Consider the following 18,390-nt stretch of genomic DNA (forward strand, 5'->3'; position numbering starts at 1 on the left):
ACCGAGATTGTACGCATCGTGTGTAAGAGACAGATGTGCGAGACGCGAGACAGAGGGAGAACGCGTGCACCATACAGACACTAGCCGCTGCTGCCGAAGCGTATTAGTCATTCAAAACACAATCAAACATTTATTCGTAAATAAACTATGAGTACAACCGTCGTCGCAGTCGTTCGTACAAATCGGCACTCGCCGTATACACACAACAGATGATATTCAAACGTTAACCGAAAAAGTCGTGTTTTTGAGAGAGCGGTTTGCGCAAAATTTGTTGTTGTTGCTATTTTCATTAGTCGAACAAACAGTGCTTTGAAATATCGATAGAGCCGGATTTAAGAATAAAAATCAAATTTGAATGGTTAAAATATATACAACGTTTTTTTTTCGTTTTATGGTAATTAAATCAGACTGAACTCGCGACTATATATTCCAATGAATTTTCAATTAATGACATCATTCGCCGATATTTCGTACAAAACACGTTGAAAACAATATAATAATAAACCAATTTACCTTGAAGTGCTGTACAATAGTGTGCTATCAGTTCGAAATTATCACACAGTTTGCTCATCTGTGTGTAACATTGCCGGTTTCGTAAGAAAATAGGCGAATATAAGTGCCAAATGTTAATTGAGTTCAATTTGCATTGACGTTATTTGTATTTTTAGTGTGTCTGTGTGCATTCATCTCTTTTTTGGGCTAATCAAACTTGAAGTGATCGAAGAATAAACTGTGTTTTTTTTCTTCAGATGTTAGTCGGAAAATTTTTATGAATTCATTCGAAAAATTACGTTTATTGAATACAAAAGAGAACAATTGTTCCCAAGTGCGAAGAATTTTAATTGAATTGGAAAGAATTAAACAGAGATAGCCGGTGCAAGAGCAACATAGAATCTTTTCGGTAAGAATTTAATTACAAACAATTAATATTTTTTCATCGCCCCTTGAACTCTCATAGAATTAGTTGCATTAGTTGAAATGATAATTGCCGGCGTTTGAGAACAATAATGCGGTCATATTTGAATATGTATCGAGAAAATTATAGATACTTGGGCATAGTTTTTCGAAGCTGAGAAAAAACTAGTTCCTATAAAAAATAATTGAAATTAAACAAATCTACAGCTTTGTCTGGTTGTAGCAACGAAACAACAGTATCAAGGTTTTATTCAGCGATGATGACAACACTTTGCCAAAGATGTAAAATCATCGACGAAAAAAATGAAATGACGTCAAATGTATCAGACTTACATAAATACAAAAAAACTATGAGTCACACGCCATTTAGCAAAATGCTGTTTTTTATATTCTACGTATTTGAAATTAAAATCGTGATTTCATATAAATAGTGTTCCTGTTGAAGCTTGTCAAGAAAAAAAAATATTCTTGGAAGCACGCATTCAGCACTTCGATATTATGTGTATATTTATCGGCTCTTATCTACGAACTAGCTAAGTAAATATAATACACTTTGTTTATTATTGTCGACCGATATCTAGAAAGAAAATCAATCGTAAATGATATTGTTTAACCGAGATCAGTTTCTAATTAATTTATATATATTTTTTCTATTTACCGTGAGCATGAAGTAGAAAAATGAAATGTTGATGATGTATGTCGTCGATAAATAAATAATGTACAGATCGCTTGATGTTTCGCTGCTACAACTTGATGGTTCATATCAAAATCAGAACGAACCCAAGTGTCAAGGTTTTTCCAAAACTTTAGATAAGCAACAGTACATATGAATACAATCCAATGTCTAGCAAGCGCTTGTTACTTTTGCATTTAAATCGTAAAAAAAATATATTTTCAATTTTTATGTTTTCAGTCTGTTGCAAAATGACGCAATTCAGACTGATAATATATTTCCGTTGTTGCAATTCGATTTTTGAAATTCGCCGAAAACCAAACACATAATGCAAGATAACAGAATTTTATTATTCAATCGTCGAACACATAGATGAAAAAGAGAAAAATAAAACGAATTTCGTTACGCTTGAGCAAACAGTTACTGCAATTCATATTTTCCGATTTGAGTTTAATTTTTGTGTAATGCGATTGAATATAAAAAATTATGGTGCAAACAAACTACATAAACGTTTATTGTGTGCCCTTACCAAAACGGCATTGCGTCGACCAAGCAAGATGATTTTTTCCCAAAATTGTATATATACGCAATCGCTGTTTATTACATATAGAGTATGTGAATACTAAAAAAAACACATAAGATGAGATAGATGCAGTGACGATAAACCGTTTGTTCCCTACTTTTTCCATGTAGTACAAAAACTCAACATCCCTTGCATTTATTAGTTTTCATCATTGGATGGGCTCTGAAGGTAGAAGAAAACGTACATCTTGTAGCACGTTAGCAGTGGATCATAATCTCTGCGACACAGGCTTTCAGTTCCTTATTTTCATTTTCATGTGATTTATGCGTGCAATAAAAGACGATGGAATATACCAAAGAATATTTGCTTTGCCGAGGGATTATCAACAGTTACCTTTTCTTGTAATATAAAAAATATATACAAAATGTTATGAAAAAGAATTATTTTGTGCTATATTCGATTGAGGTTTCGAAGGACAGCTATATTGCATTATTTAACTTATACCGTTTCGAAAAGGTGTCACCTTTCCTGTATAAATTTTTAGATCTTTTCCTGCGTAATGCACGTTTTACCGTGTCTTTTGACGTTCTCGAAACTTCATCTAGACGTTCGGTTGATGTATCACAGTTACTTTCTTCAATAGAACAACGTTTGAATGCAATCGAATATAACGTTTGAAAAACTCTTTTAATTATGTTTGATTTTTTTTTAAATTTCCCTACGGCCAAAATATGATGTTACAGTTTTGGCAATGATTGTTTGTGGACGCAATGGATATTATGCCGTGTCAATTTATTTAAATCGAAAAAATTTCGTTCCAAACAACGAAATTCCCATTTGAGTTAGGTGGTACTGAATATAGTGCATTTTGATGGTATTGACTTTGCGTATTTCGTTGAATAATTTCAATACTCACTCATATGTAAATGAGCAGCAACAACAACACAAACAATAAAAACCAGCCCATTCATTCATTTCGGAATAAAATTATATTTCAATTGTTATTTTGTGTAAATATACGGTGCTTCATTCCAAATGCATTGAAGCGAATTAATGATAAGTGCACGACACCATTCGGATTAGAGTGTTTCGTTTGTGTGTGTGTGTAAGCCGACCAAATAACATGGACCCAAACCTTTTTCGTACACACACAAGCATTGAGCTGGTATTTTCCATATAGATTGTTCTTTTAACCTTTATTCGTGTATGCAAAATAGTGTGTTACACTTTGAAATCCCATGTAATTGGTTGAAAAAGCCAAGGAATTAAAATTAGGTTGTTGCACTTTGGGGTTATTTTTCATTTCGACGACCGTTTTGCTTTTATCTCTAACATTTTCAGAGCCCACATACAAATTTGTATCACATTTAAAATGCATTGAGCAGCACTTTTCATTTATTCAGATTCTTTTCCTCTTCATAAAGTGGAAAGCACTTCCCTTTTCGAATTTTCCGGGTGAAAAATGAGAGATTCTTATCTGAAGCGTGTTAAATGAGCGATGTGCACGCCTCAGGCAAAATACTGTGTGACATGGAATTTTGCTAGCATATGCAAATGACGCAACAGTAAAAAAAAGTGCCACAAACGCAAGGGAAGTGTTATCTCTTCATTTCGACACATGTTCACTTTAAATTTAAGCATTTTTTCGAATTTCTTCATTGATAGCAAGGCTACCGTGGTTTTATTGCCATCATCATCATTTGCAATTTTCATCTCCGTCAGTGCAATTTATTTGAAATTAAAGAGTTTATTATAAATTGCCGTCACACAATACGATACTTGACTAATTTCCAGTGAAGCATATCTGAACGGATGTAGAGCGGGTAATTGAATCGTAAAACAAGTAATGTGAAAAATAAATTTTGCATTTGAATGGGAGAGATAATTTTATGTGAATTCAACATTGGGAGTTTTCTACGAATTGTAGAGAATGAAAAATAAAACACAAGCCAAACTTCCAAAAATAACATCAACATTATGATAAAACAATGCAGATAAATTGAATCGATATTCAAGTCTTTTGCTGAATTTTGCACGTCCAAACAATGTTCACTATTTTTGTATACGCTTGTTATCTGCATCTTTTTTGCACAATGGGCATTAATCGAATACAATATGTGATTACATACCGAGGAATTCCAAATTGAAAAGAAATTGACGAAGTGCAATGGAGAGTTCGATATATTGTCTTAGACAATTTATCTATACAGCAAAACTACGTCGAATTATGAGTTTGTTATGTCTTCGAGCTTATCGCATCAGAGCAGGTCCTTCCACTTGGCGCAAATTTAATCGATGATGAAGTAACTCATACTACAAATCATTCGCAACTATGTATCCGTATTATTTTCAATGCCATGCTCACATATTGAGTTACAGTGTCTTAATTGGATAATGTGTACAAGTGGTAAAGGGTTCGTAAGCAATAAAACTGCATCGATTATTTCATTCCATACACTTGACATTTGTCTGTCTGTTCTGCTTAATCCATTTGACTGGACTGTTACAGAATATGTTCTAATCAGCGTCAATATATTAAAGGAATATCTATAGATTGCGATATCAGAGAATTACCGGAAAAATGTAATTTGTGCATTCGTCATTTTCTTGGAGCGTATTACAATATTGTTGGCATGGAATCAAATAAGCAAAAAGTTCACTGAACCAAAAATCAAAAACACACACACACACACTGTCTGACTGGACTGAACCCGAATAAGCCGATGTGCAAACTTTCTTTCAGTTTTTTGTTTGGACTTCGTAACATGAAACGAAGACATACAGTGCATTTTGTATGACATCATTCGTTTTATTTACGGTTTTACAAAATTGTACGAACGTACACCCACTGCATTCATGGAAAGGTAATCAAAATATATAGTGCAACTATGTTTACGTTTCTCTCATGCACAAACAGAATCCGCCGTTCAAACACACACTATGCATTTAAAAGTATGAGCATAATGACGAAATGATTGAGTCGGAAATGAAATTCGCTATGAAAAGTTAGCAGCTCGGAAAAAACCAATTTCCATCAAAAGAACCTGAAGTGTTTATTCAAATGAATGTTTGAAAGAACATCTTCAATTGAAAGATATTCAGATCTTTGGAAAGATAAAATGTAATACCATGTTTTAGTTTTGCTTGCAACTTTAAATGTTCGTATTGAAATTGGCATGCTAGCACACAATATGTGTATTTTCTACACAAAACTAGTTCATTTATAAATAACTATCCAGTGGAATGTGTGTAATTATTATTATGTTTCAAATAATACGGGTGGACATGACCCAGCAAAAGTAATTATTATGGCTTTTTTCCCATGTATTACTCATAAGAATTTCTCTGAAAAATGCACGTTTCCATTTCATTTTCATTCTGCTCACGACAATCAATATTTCATAAATACCAGGACGATATATTAGGGTTACACTTAGATTCGCCTTTCTGTGTTCCTCGTTCGACCATTGTATACTTTTTTTTCGAACGGAAATTGGTTGACGTGAGTTTGTGTCATTTCACAAAAGGTAAATGTAATTGAGTGTCATATAATCACACTAGGAATATTTCTAACCAAAATGTCGTACGTGTGAATTTGGGACTTCCATTAAAGAAAATATATTTAGTATTGTTAAAATTGAACGTTGGAAGAATCATAATGACATTTTTCTTCGGTTTCTGTTATAGAGTTGAATATAATACAACTCAATTCGTTCAGAAAATCTTTTTTTCTTGGAACAAATTCCTTAAAGATAAGAGCTGTTGTTGCCAAATAAGTTGTTCAAAATAGTAAAATTATTTGATATTAACAGTTAAATAATATACTTGTCGGATTTAGTTCAAAGATCTTACTAAAAAAACTAATTTATGCACCTAAGAAAATTTCGACTATTAGAATAATGCGGTGTATTCACGTACCTTAGAAAAGATATTTCATCGTATTTTTACATTTCCATAAAAAAAAATGTTGGACGATGATAGCATAAGCAATCAGAGCCGAAATCTAAAATCATTCATTGAACGTGTCGGTGTGTTATAACGGCATAATGTGTCTTACATAGTTTTGATATTCACTCACCTTGAATGCTCGGTGGTAAACAAAACATAAATTTATTTACACATTTTCAGTAGTTGTTTTGCAGTACAACAAATCTTTTTATTGGATATCTCTTTTCATTGCATATTAAGACGTACTAGCATTGCACAGCAATTAACCGCAAACTATAAAGTTTCTAGACATGAAAAACCCCATAATTCAAAATTCATTTGTGTTGGCAATGACATTGTAATATCAGCATGCTGCTTGGCTTCGTTAATCGACAGATATTTTATCTCTCCACAGGTGACCGGCTGTGTTTGTTAATATCAGTAAACACGGGTTGTGTGTATGTAAACATGGGCACATTTGATTTCATACTACAGCGCAATACGAATCAGAATGTATTTTTTTGGGAAATAGATGTCAACGGATATACAGAAATTTCTATACATACAAAAAGCAAACAAAAGAAAAACATTAAATGAGCATTATTATTGTTGAAATAATGATAAAATATATGGTACCGAACAATGTATGGGCCTTGAACAATGGATGGTTTTTTATATTTTTCATTGACACATTGTCGCGTTGCGTTCACACTAAGCACGTGTTTTCACGAAAATAAACAAAAAACAACATTACGAGAATGTGAACCAAATTAACATAGATAATGATGATGTTTCGTTCCATTCAATAACTTTTTCACCATTGATGCTTTACTTTCAGCCATGTAAATAGTGTCACGAACAATTCGTGTCCTCTCCAATTTTTTAATTAGTTAATCGCGCGCATTACAAAAAGAAACATTTCAATGCGAGTTACGTAATTTCAATTAAGCATCCCCAACTTTCACAGACAATCCCATTTAATTCACTTTAAAGCAGAATTGTATGTTAGAAAAATAGATATCATTTATTCAACTAGAACGAACCGAATCAATTAACTGACGTGCACTGAAATGAGGATATCAGTCGCCCATTGACACCCGCCATTATTAGGTTGAATGCATTCACATTATAGGCAGGCATGCGATGCAGGCTCGGTTCTCATACCACCGAGGCAAGTACTAAATGACTACGTTCTAGTTGAGTTTGTTACACAGACAGAAAAAATCATCAATTAGTTTCTTTCATTCATGTTGAACGTTCAACTCAATAGGAATCGATTGTTCGTTTTTGCTGATGTATATAATTTTCAAGCATTTTTTTACGTAACTCCGGATCATACTTGTCGCAATACGCTTAACTGATAGGTCGAATTTATTTATTGACATCATCAAATGGCTTAATAGATTTACTGGTTAATTAAAGTCATGTTTTTCGTCTTGTGTCGATCAGAGCCACTTAACAAAATGTTCAATTTCAAATATGCTTCGAAATTAATCAACAGTTTTAATTGAAATGATTTTAGTTCCGTCAACAAACTATTGGATTTTATACGTACACAATCCAATGATTGGATATATGCGATATATCGATGAATAAACGTGATTGAGAACAAACTACATGCGTTGTTGTGCAATGAAAAAAAGGGTTCGTTTCAGAACAAAACTGTTGATGACAGGCCGTTTCATTTGAAAATGGTTTTTTGTCGACTTTCAACTAATATCATCAATTTTCGATATTCATTTTCAACGCCTCTCACTCGATATTCTTGAAAAACTACTGATGATTTTATACGTTTCCATTGAGTTTGGTGATGCCACTGTTATAAGTACGCAAAAATCGAACAAAAAAATAGAAATTTTTCGTTGCTTTACTTGGTATTAGATGAATAGACGCGATAAATCATTGTCAGTCGTCATTGCCTTTTTTACTTCTCAGTTCATGATCCGATGTCGTTTTTTCCCCGCAACATATCTTCAGGCATCATAAATTATTGCTAATGTATTTTCCGCATTGTTTTTTTTGCATTGTTCATTTCAATGAATCGCCCATATAAAGTGATCTTAATAAATTAAGTATTTGAAATCAATGTTTCATTTCTTGGAATGACTAGAGTCGTGTAAATATGTAGCAAACATAAATGAGATTGGCGCTACCGCAACGTTGGTCGAATTGAAAATAAAAAACAACCGAAAAATAGATGTTACTCTGAGAGAATACACTGAGAGCGATTAATTTTATTGTCTTTGTATGAGCGCAATCAATGAAATTTACGCATTAAAATCTATTTTTGCGTCTTTACTTTCATCTTAATATGGTTTGTAAAATTCGACGTTTATGATTCATAGATCATGTGAACGTAATGAACCCACGGGCCATTTCGGTGAATAGAAATGCAAATCGTCGGAATTTCAATCGATACTGACATTTGAAGTACTTTTACTTTTCCGCAATCTTTCATTCGGAAGTCTCAATGATATTAACAGCATTCGCAGTCTACTGAAAAAAGCACATATTTGAATGTGAATATATAACAATTCCTTGTTGACATACGTGCCGATGCTGTAATCCAATTGAAACAAACCATTGTGAATCATCGTGGTTTATTTTTGTTTACAAACTACCGTGATCTTGTACGTTTATTTGGTTTTTATTGTTTTGGTTTGTGTTTTTTGTTTTCCCTTTCAGTCGCTCTCTCATAAAGAGTTTATAATGAATGCCCACACAGCAGCAGTAGCACGCAATACTCGCTGAAATGTTTTTTCTTTGAAGAGTGCCCAGTACACACATTCGATATGCGTTTTTTCATTTTGTCTGTGCTGGCACGAACGACAGATTTAGAATACTGTTTTATTGTTCACCTTTGCTGGTTGCGTAGTACGAAATGAATCACGTTTCTACCTTATTACTATGCGTATTGTGTACCCATTCGAAGTGTCAGTATAAAAATGAAATTGAAAAAAAGACTCATACCAACAAAACAGTTAATTATTTGAATATCGTCAGAGACGTGTCAATTTTTCAATAATTTTTTATTCGCAAAAGACCCACATTGTACGGACGTCAGGTTTTGGTTTAATTTTTTCTTCAATGAATGAAAAATGTGTTTCGTTTTGGGGAGTTTCGAAATATGTTGTGCCTGCATGTGAAGATATTTTTAATTGTTTCATTTAGGCAATAAATAAAATGATAATTTGTAAAAAAATAAGCTATTGAAAATAATTACGCTTGTATTGTTTTACATGAATGACATACATTTATGAACGTGTACAAGATGAACAGTGGATCTAACACGCATTCACTTGCATTGCAAGCTACAATAAATGGCTTCAACGCCAAACGAGAGAATTTGTGTCGCGTTTCACACGAACACACGATCTGTGCATGCGGTTACTTTATTCCACCGTTCGTAGAATTGATTTTAATATTGAATGTTCGGCTAGCCTTGTTTATAATTCAACTGAATTCACAACAATCTGGTTGAACTTCGAAATGTTGAAATTATTTCTCAAAGATTACAGCTTTGATTGAATTACGTTGAATGATTTGTGAATGGCAATAGTTACTTTCTTGTGAAATAAAAGTACCAGAGAGAGACGCCTCTCATGGAAAATGTAATTTTTTATTGGTTTTTGCGGTAGCGATAATTTTCCATTCAGATTACAATGACATTGAATTAGCATCAATCAATTTCCAATTTTTTTCGAACATCCATTCACATTATCGCTATATAATCGGTTGGGATGAGAGAAATTGCTATTATTTCAAAAAAATTACATTGTTGAGACTAACAAATGAGTGCATTTGAATCATTGACGATGAATTTTTGGGCGGGTAAAACATACATGTAGTAAATAACCGATTGCGTTCATGAGAGAAAACATTATGACTGACATTATGAATCGAGTCATTCATTCGAGTTATCAGCTTCTTCCACTTTCCGTGGAAGCAGCCACTTCATCCATTCATGTGACAAATTTGAATTTTATGAGTCAATTATTTAGTCAATATTCAAGGTCAAATGACCTCACACAAATGCGCGATTCATTAAAAATAAAACACTTGCTGTTCTCTCGTGAATTAAACGAAAACAAAAAAATTATTACTCGATTTTTTGTGGCCTTTTGACAACTCTCAAATAGTTCACATGGCAATTGACACCGCGCCAATAGATTTCTCATACACTAGACGTGTGGTGTGTCGAAAATAAAGAAACAAAACAAAAATTGATACCCATGTTCTTTGCCCCCCTTTTTTTCTTTGACTGCAAATTGAATTGTTGTGACAGAGCTAAAACGGAATCATTATTTTCCTTAAACAAAGTCACACATGAGTACTCGGTAAAGAGCACCTTTTTAAAAACAACAACAATGCTCGCATGTTATACGAATTAGAAATATTGAATTATACCAACTACTGGCTGCCCATTTGAAGTTGTTTCGTGATGAACGTCAATAATACTGCATGACATGGAAACAAAATACTCACCAACCAACAACGACTCACACGCAGCCAGCACAAAATCAAACAGCGCTATCGATTTTTGTTAAATTAAATACCATGCACAATTGCACACTATGTGATGTTTACTTTTCAATTAGTCCGGTTAACCATACAAAAAAATACGTTCTATGGGGTGTGTTTCCCATTTCTTGATTTCTATGTCTCTCGCTCAAATTTCGTCATTTATCGTTCCCTGGTAGTCTGTATTTATAACTTATAAATTATAAGGTAAACATCAATCCCAAATACTGGCGTCACCGGAACTTCACTCTGCGAGTATATTTATATATATTTGCATACGAAGGTTTTAGTATAATGGTGTATATTGTCGAAAATATTTGTTAGATGTAGGTTATTATAATACTTATATCAAATGAAAACGGTTCTAAAACTATTACATTCCGCAAATTGTTTTGGACTTAAAATTCCATTAATGGGTGGTATCTTATGCCCTTTTTGTATACATTAATTTTATATTTTCAAATTAAAATCTTTGGCAAATGTGTGAAATTCGTTGGAATGAGCGTGCACTATGCCATTATCATAAATTTGATTAAAGCATGTTGACATATTTTATTACTATTTGAGAATACATTTGGGGGCGTATGGAACTCTGTACTGTGAAATCGTTATTTGTACTTTGGAATAATATTTCTTTTATTTACTGAGTTCAAGTTGTAAAATCGTTGATTCTAGTAAATCTGAAAAAATGCATTTTAATTTTTGTATCGTTTTGAAAATACGCATGAACAATCCGACGAAACAAGGTTTTGATTATTCTGTAAATAAAATGCACTCACTGCCACTATGCATCAGTTATACATTCAGAGGCTCGGCTAATGAATTATTGCTGCACCAAGAATGTTTATTTCCATGAATTTAAAATGAAATTTGATCATAATTTTACACATTTGGAAGATTTATTCTAAACCTGGATAGATAAAAACGTGACACATTTAAAGATTTGGTGATGTCTTTGAACTCGTCAAGCGATAAAATTTATTTTTAACACACCAACAAATTTGCTGCAAAGTTGTCATGTTTATGGGTTTGAAATTGAAAGTAAACGCATTCTTCGGATAGATTTATTGAATATTTGCTTATGTATAGGACTCAAGATACTTATCTCTCTCCTTTTCATTTCATTTTCTTCTCTCTCTCTCTCTCTCTCTCTCTCTCTCTCTCTTTTCTAATACATTTCGCGACATGCATGAGCTAATATTGTGAACACATCCATATTCAAAAGATACGTTTTACCATATAATGTATAACATTGTGATTACATCAGGAAATCGCCCATAAATTTGCGTTGACCCAGTTTGTTCGTTTTAGAAATAAGAACAGAACAAGAAAATTCTTATGTTGAATTTTATTTATTTGTTAAGACTTTTTCTGGCTGATTAGTTTCGAGTGATTTCAAGCGAATAAAAACTGAACATCGATCCCAACAAAATTTAAACAATCTCTCTAAGAACTACTCTCTTCGTTTGTTAATTATAGAATACGTATATTGGAATGATCATTTTATGTGTCTCGAAGTTTGCTCTGTTTATAACTATACATTTTCATCCAGTTGAATGATAAAAACATGTGGAATTCGGACTCATAATAATGCACTTTTTATTCACTCGTGAACATGAGACTAAACCAAGTAAATGCGTGAAATGCAATATGCAAAAGAACCATCGTTAAAATTTCGATGAAGTAAAACGATTACTTGTTATTAATGTTGAAAAGCGACCAAGTGTTTCAAATTTGCTGCACTCTCGCTGCGCGAAAGATTCATTCAACTCACTTGTTTCTGTTTTGTTTTGTTTTGTTTTGTGTTACTGTTGAAATCGTAGAAACAAAGCTGATGCGATAATGCTTGCTGAAAATCAAATGAAAATATTTCATTCGGTTTTGATCCATTTACGAAGCACGTTGCTTTGCATTGCTTTATTATTTTGTTTGGATGGTCGCGATATCACGGTCATACTTTCCATTTCGATTTCGACGCAAAAATCGCGTGGCAGAGAAAAGAAACAAAACTTTGAAAACAACTGAATTTTTGAAGCGACATTCCGATGACTTCTTTTTCCAGAGTACCTCTTCTCCTTTGATTATTGGTTACGTGTTTTACGCTATACACAGTCTATGTGTACATAACTGAAACCATAACCACCTGAACTAGGGTTGAGTCCGTAATTTTGATTTGGAAACTCAAACGGATTCAGTTTTGGAACTGTTCTGTAAAATTTCGTAGTGTAAAATGCCAAGTATTTTTATTTGTGAAGTAAACAGACTCACCAGTGTAATACAGGAGTCCAGCTGATTTTTAATCTTTCCACATGCCAATTCTGATGAGAATTCTTCTGATCATTTATTTACAATCGACTCGACAATCCATGTACATCTATATATAGATTGCTTTTATTTGGACGCGCACGCATTTGACACAGAGAAATTTAGAGCGCATGGCGCAACGTTTAAACCAGACCCAAATGTATTCCATTTCATCATTGCGGAATGCATTTTCAACGTGATGAGAACAAATTGAAATGTAGACTCCACATACCAGAATCATTGTTTATGCTTTCATTACGATCACTTATGTGTCGACACGAAAACGGATTTGTTTACTAATCGACGCCTAGATTAAATTCGATCACTTTGCGATTTATTTCAACGAGATTTTAAGTAGTTCGGAGTGATTTCAAAATAAACATAATTTTGCTTTCGAATACACGATGAAATATTCATATATTTATAATTTTTCGTTGTGCCAACCCTAAAATAGCTATAATCAAAACAAACTATTTATCGAATTTCTTTTATTTTTCATTTTGTGGAAATCAAAAATTATAGGGTAAATCGAACGACACATAAGCACGTAACCACAACACACATACACACACACAATGGCAACGTTTGAAACGCGCATACAACATCCCCAACATGCACCACCACCACCGCCACCAAAGCCAACAAAAGCAAAATCGACAAATCACAGTTCGCATGAAACAAATAATGTCAGTAGTCAATTGAACTACACACAGAACGGTAATAGTCATCATAATCATCACAATTCTTCGGTGCCACCGCTCGAAGAGGAAAAAGTCGTGATGACACCAAAAGGAAAGACCTCAAATTCAACGGTGATTTTAATCGAAAGAAAACTTATTGACAGCATCAATGAACGACAGCATGTGGCCGGCGGCGATCACACGGGCATCATAATCAACAAAGACACTGTCAATGGCCAATCCAAATCACAAATGCCACAAGCACAACTAAGCCTGGAATTTCGTGTATTTTTGGTCAGCGGTAATACAGGACAGCACTCACAAGAGGCGCGAACACTTCGTTTTTGGTTCCGATCGTGGTTATCCAACGAAGAGAAGCAAGCACACGTTGCACAAGATTTCTTCCGTGAACTGGTTCAGCCGAAGGACTTTCCAAGAGGTATGCTTTTGGTTCTTAATTTTGTTTTCATTCGATTTACAAATAACAAGTGACAAACAAATTTTCTTAGATTATGTTGGATTCATAAAGAAAATTATGAAATTGCTGCAAAAGGGCTACAATGAAATTCAAGCATTGGAAATTGAACTTCGTATTTTAGAACAAACGTCCGCACCACCATCACGACCACGTAAGTTAAAAATATATTTTACAATATTATTCTATCAAATTTATCTTACTTCTTTCTATCTCTTTACTTACTTCTTTGTTTAAACATTCAAATTTTTTGCAATTTGTATGAAAAATTGAAAAAAAAAAACAAAAACTGTGAAACTTTGTGTTAAACGAATAAATTTTAGCAAGAGAAGGTCATTTGATTTATTGTTACGGTGATTGTGAGCGTAAATATCAAGAAGCAATGGATGCGATGCGTGAAGCCCGCACAGGTGACGTGATGAAAGATATCTGGTTGGATGTTTATAACATGCAAACAAACCAAATCTCAACAACTAAATCTATTAAACCAAATGAACGAAATAAACGATAACAATAAATCTAACTCTCTCTCTCTATCTCGCATTTTGTCTGTCTTTGAATGTTTATTGTGTATTTTGTGTTTTCGTGTATGCAAAATAAAAAAAAACAAATTACAGTTGTAATCATCTCATTCCCATTTGTCTCATTTAATCGTTGTTCAACTTTCATTAATATTGCCGGGCTAATTCGTAATTTGAATTGTTTTGCCAGCAATTCAACGAAAATAAGATATCACACAGAAATATCGCTTTTCAGCTGAAAATTTCTTTAAATTATATGTTTTGTGGCAATTTTTTCTTTATTGATTTGAATGAATTAGTTGGTTCTTGCTCCGAATTAAAATCGTATTTTTTTTTTGTTGTCTCGTCGAATTTTGTGTTTCACCCGTTTGTATCATTAAATTGTTTGATCAATAGAATAATAATTGCCTGTTTTGTTTATTATATAATTTGGGATATTATTGGTGGATAGAGTTTTTCTTTATTTAACCAATACCGAAAATAATATTCATTGCATTCAAAAACTGAAAAAAAATTGAAATAACGCCTTTCACATTGGGAAAATATCTAATTTCGCTTCTCCACTAATTCGCGTTGCATGTGAAAATCCAATCGATTCCGTGCAAAAATAATCATTTATGTCACTAATCACGTTTTTGAATCTGACGAATTGCGATTGAAATCTTATGCTATGTGTCATGTGTGACAATGCAATTTTTGATCAACCTTCTGCTTTCCACGATTTACTGTCATGCGTTTTCCATTAAATTTTTTATTTCGTGTTATTTAACAGTTGATTTCTGACATTTCAATTCTTGCTCACCCACATGTACTGTAACGTTTTTTATTATTTTTTTTGCCTTCATTCAGTTTCGTTTGAAGATTCACAATACGACTTTGTGCCATTAACCGCCGAGAAAGTGTTGGAATACATTGAACAGGCATATCCGAACCCAATTACACCAGAAGATTTAGCACGGTAAGCATTTAATATCTTCTCATATGATTTGATGCTTAATGAAATTGAAATTAATAACGATATAGAAATCATGGCTGGACCGAAGAAGAAGTTCTTCAAATTATGCTGTCACTCCAAAGTCGTGGCATTATCAAAGCAATGGAATTCCAGCACTTCACCCGCATCCATCACGAAGACACGGAAATTAAGGTAATTAAGTCAAAAAACTTTCGAATCGGGGTTAAAAAATAATAATACGAGAAAACAATGTGCTAATGAGATAATTATCATACTAGGTCGTCAAGCAAATGCCAACCATTGCGTCGAATAAGCAACCAACCATAGCCATTATAACTGCACAATATTGTGAAAAATTGGCTGTTGATGCTATGTTGGAAAATAAAGAGACATTCGTTCGGTATACAACAGTCGGTAAGTTTGAATTTTATTATGGTTATATGGGAGATTTTTATTTATTATAAATTTCAGCCTGGTATTTTTTTTAATTTGCTCTTCAAATAAAGTAACTGATCTTTTTCAAATCCAATCAATCATTGAAATTGGAAGAATTTTGCTTTTAGATTAAGTTTTATTGCTGCTCAAATTAATTGCATGCTATTTTCAAATTTAGAATACTAAATTGATACTTGATTTTCAGATTTAGATTGCTAATTTTTTCTCTCTACCCTATTTATCTTTCTCTCTTTTTTATATTTCAATAATTTGTATTTTAAATCCAACTGTTGTTCTACTAAACCAAACCAAAAATCCTTTGACTACCAAATAATGTTTTGAAATCGAAACGGCAATGTTGACGCACTCACATGCAAACGAAACAGGAAGCTCTCCTGAAAAAGACCTAACCAACGGTTTTCACACGCAACAGATGACGAAGAGTAAACGATTCGGTAAGGAAACTTTGAAATGAAACATTTTTTTGTCGGACCACCAATACACCCAATAATACACACACCTTGGTTTGTCGACACCACCATTCAATTCCATTTTTTTAAGTTGTCATAATATGGCATTTTGTTTATGTTCATTTTTATATTTAAGATTTTTTTCGTTTATTTCGTCAACACATTTAGTTTTTTTTGTAAACAATACTGCACTATACAAAATACAAACTTGACATTTCACTTTAAAAGACTCGCTTGACTGACTTAAAATCGTTTGCGTAATTTTATTATAATTTTGTCCTTGAGTGACTGACAACTTTGATGATTTCATTTGATAGTTTCTTTTTTTTCATTTATTTCGCTTCTAAATAAATAAATAAATATTGGTTTAAGACTGCATATAATTTGGTGACAGGAACATAATTATAATCACACACTTTTTTTTTAAATATTGGTGGAAGATTGAAACTTTTAATTTGGTAGATTCTTTACCTTAATTGATCGATTTATTTCAGGTGAATCGAATGTGTACACGTTGGGCAATATTGGTGCACATCGTATTGTCAGCACGAAATTGCCATCGGTCGGTAGTACACGCGAAGCAATGACTGCCACCGGAAACACGACGACACGACTATTGGGCACATTTCAAAAAGTCGATTATGTGTTCATTGTTGGTGTTGCCGGAGGCATTCCTCATTATACAGATTACAAAAAGCATGTTCGCCTTGGCGACGTTGTTATTTCACACATTGATCAGAATCAATTGTTCAATGGGTAAGGGACACTATATCAATTATTAATTACTTTATTCCAGGATTGAGTAGAATTAAGATCAAGAAGAGAAAAAGAAAAGAATTTGAAATCATCTCGATCATTTTCAGAAATACAAATGAAAAGCCGAGCATATATTTTTACAATGGTGGTGATGAACAGGGAACACGACGATACTATCCAGTGAATGCATGTTTGCAAGAAATTTCCAAAAATCTGTTGCATGTATCTGGAAAACGTCCATGGGATGAATACATCAAAGAAGGACTTCACCATTTACAAGTTGGTTTCATTATTCAAATTTGACATTTTGTATGGAATTTATAATTAAAACATTAAATGAATTTCAGGAACGTACCGAAAACGATTTTACCCGTCCAGCAGCAAATACAGACAAATTGTACATGAATATTGGCAATGGTGAAGTGATCGAAGTACAGCATCCCCAACCGACAGACACTACTGCTGACGGAAATACATTTGGTGAGAATCGTTTGCACTTGGGTCCCATCGGGTCCGGCAAAGATATTATTCGATCTGAATCTGAACGTATTGAATTTGCACGAACGCATGGTTTGCTCGCTACTGATATTGAAATGAGCTCCGTATTGGACAGCATTATTGGAAATTGTCGTGATAGTTTCATTATAGTCAAAGGTAATGATTTTTAAAAAAATAATTTAATTTTTTTCAATAACAAAATTTTAATTTCGTTCATTTTATCTCGACTCAAAAGGAATTTCGGACTATAAAGATGGTATCACAACGAAAAAATGGCAAAATTATGCATCACTTGCTGCAGCCGCTGTAATGAAGTCAATCATATGCGCACTAGATGCGCCCACTAATGTCTAATTGTAAACGACCTTACTAACAAAAATTGCAATCGAATAATGCAATATTCTCAATTATTCCACATGAGAAATCTATTACCCAATTAGAAATATTATTATACTAGACATTTTTGTAGTATCGAATGATCGAAAATGAATTATATTAAAACACTTTTTTAAGCCTAATCACTTCCAATCAAATGAAGAAACTCTTCCTTCATTGCAGAATGAACACAATTATCACTAATTTGCGTTTTTAGAGACAATATTTTTGTTTTGTAACGACTAACACATTTATTATTTATATATTTATTATAAATGAGAGCTTGTCGTAGAATTAAAAAAAAACGCATATCCAAAATCGGAAAACCGGTGAATAGAAAGAAATAAATATCGCCGCATTGA

The 18,390-nt window shown here is 33.1% G+C and overlaps 1 protein-coding gene across 4 annotated transcripts; it reads left to right on the forward strand.

The window, feature by feature from the left end:
* The first annotated feature begins 187 nt into the window (after nucleotides 1-187).
* On the forward strand, nucleotides 188-18,390 carry LOC116343880. Of its 4 annotated transcripts, XM_031772173.1 has the most exons (12): nucleotides 188-901; nucleotides 13,386-13,982; nucleotides 14,053-14,172; nucleotides 14,342-14,428; nucleotides 15,389-15,497; nucleotides 15,563-15,686; nucleotides 15,773-15,908; nucleotides 16,316-16,384; nucleotides 16,894-17,155; nucleotides 17,263-17,434; nucleotides 17,503-17,809; nucleotides 17,889-18,390. In XM_031772173.1, the coding sequence occupies exons 2-12, from the start codon at nucleotides 13,439-13,441 to the stop codon at nucleotides 18,005-18,007; spliced, it is 2,049 nt and encodes a 682-aa protein (XP_031628033.1). In that variant the 5' UTR covers nucleotides 188-901; nucleotides 13,386-13,438; the 3' UTR covers nucleotides 18,008-18,390. The 4 variants fall into 4 exon arrangements, with proteins under 4 accessions (XP_031628033.1, XP_031628034.1, XP_031628035.1 ...); XM_031772174.1 differs by lacking the exon at nucleotides 16,316-16,384; XM_031772175.1 differs by lacking the exon at nucleotides 14,342-14,428 and having other exon boundaries at nucleotides 192-901; nucleotides 17,889-18,388.

Source organism: Contarinia nasturtii, unplaced genomic scaffold (assembly GCF_009176525.2).
Source record: "Contarinia nasturtii isolate CC-2019 unplaced genomic scaffold, AAFC_CNas_1.1 Cnas_scaffold_1037, whole genome shotgun sequence".
Lineage (NCBI taxonomy): Eukaryota > Metazoa > Arthropoda > Insecta > Diptera > Cecidomyiidae > Contarinia > Contarinia nasturtii.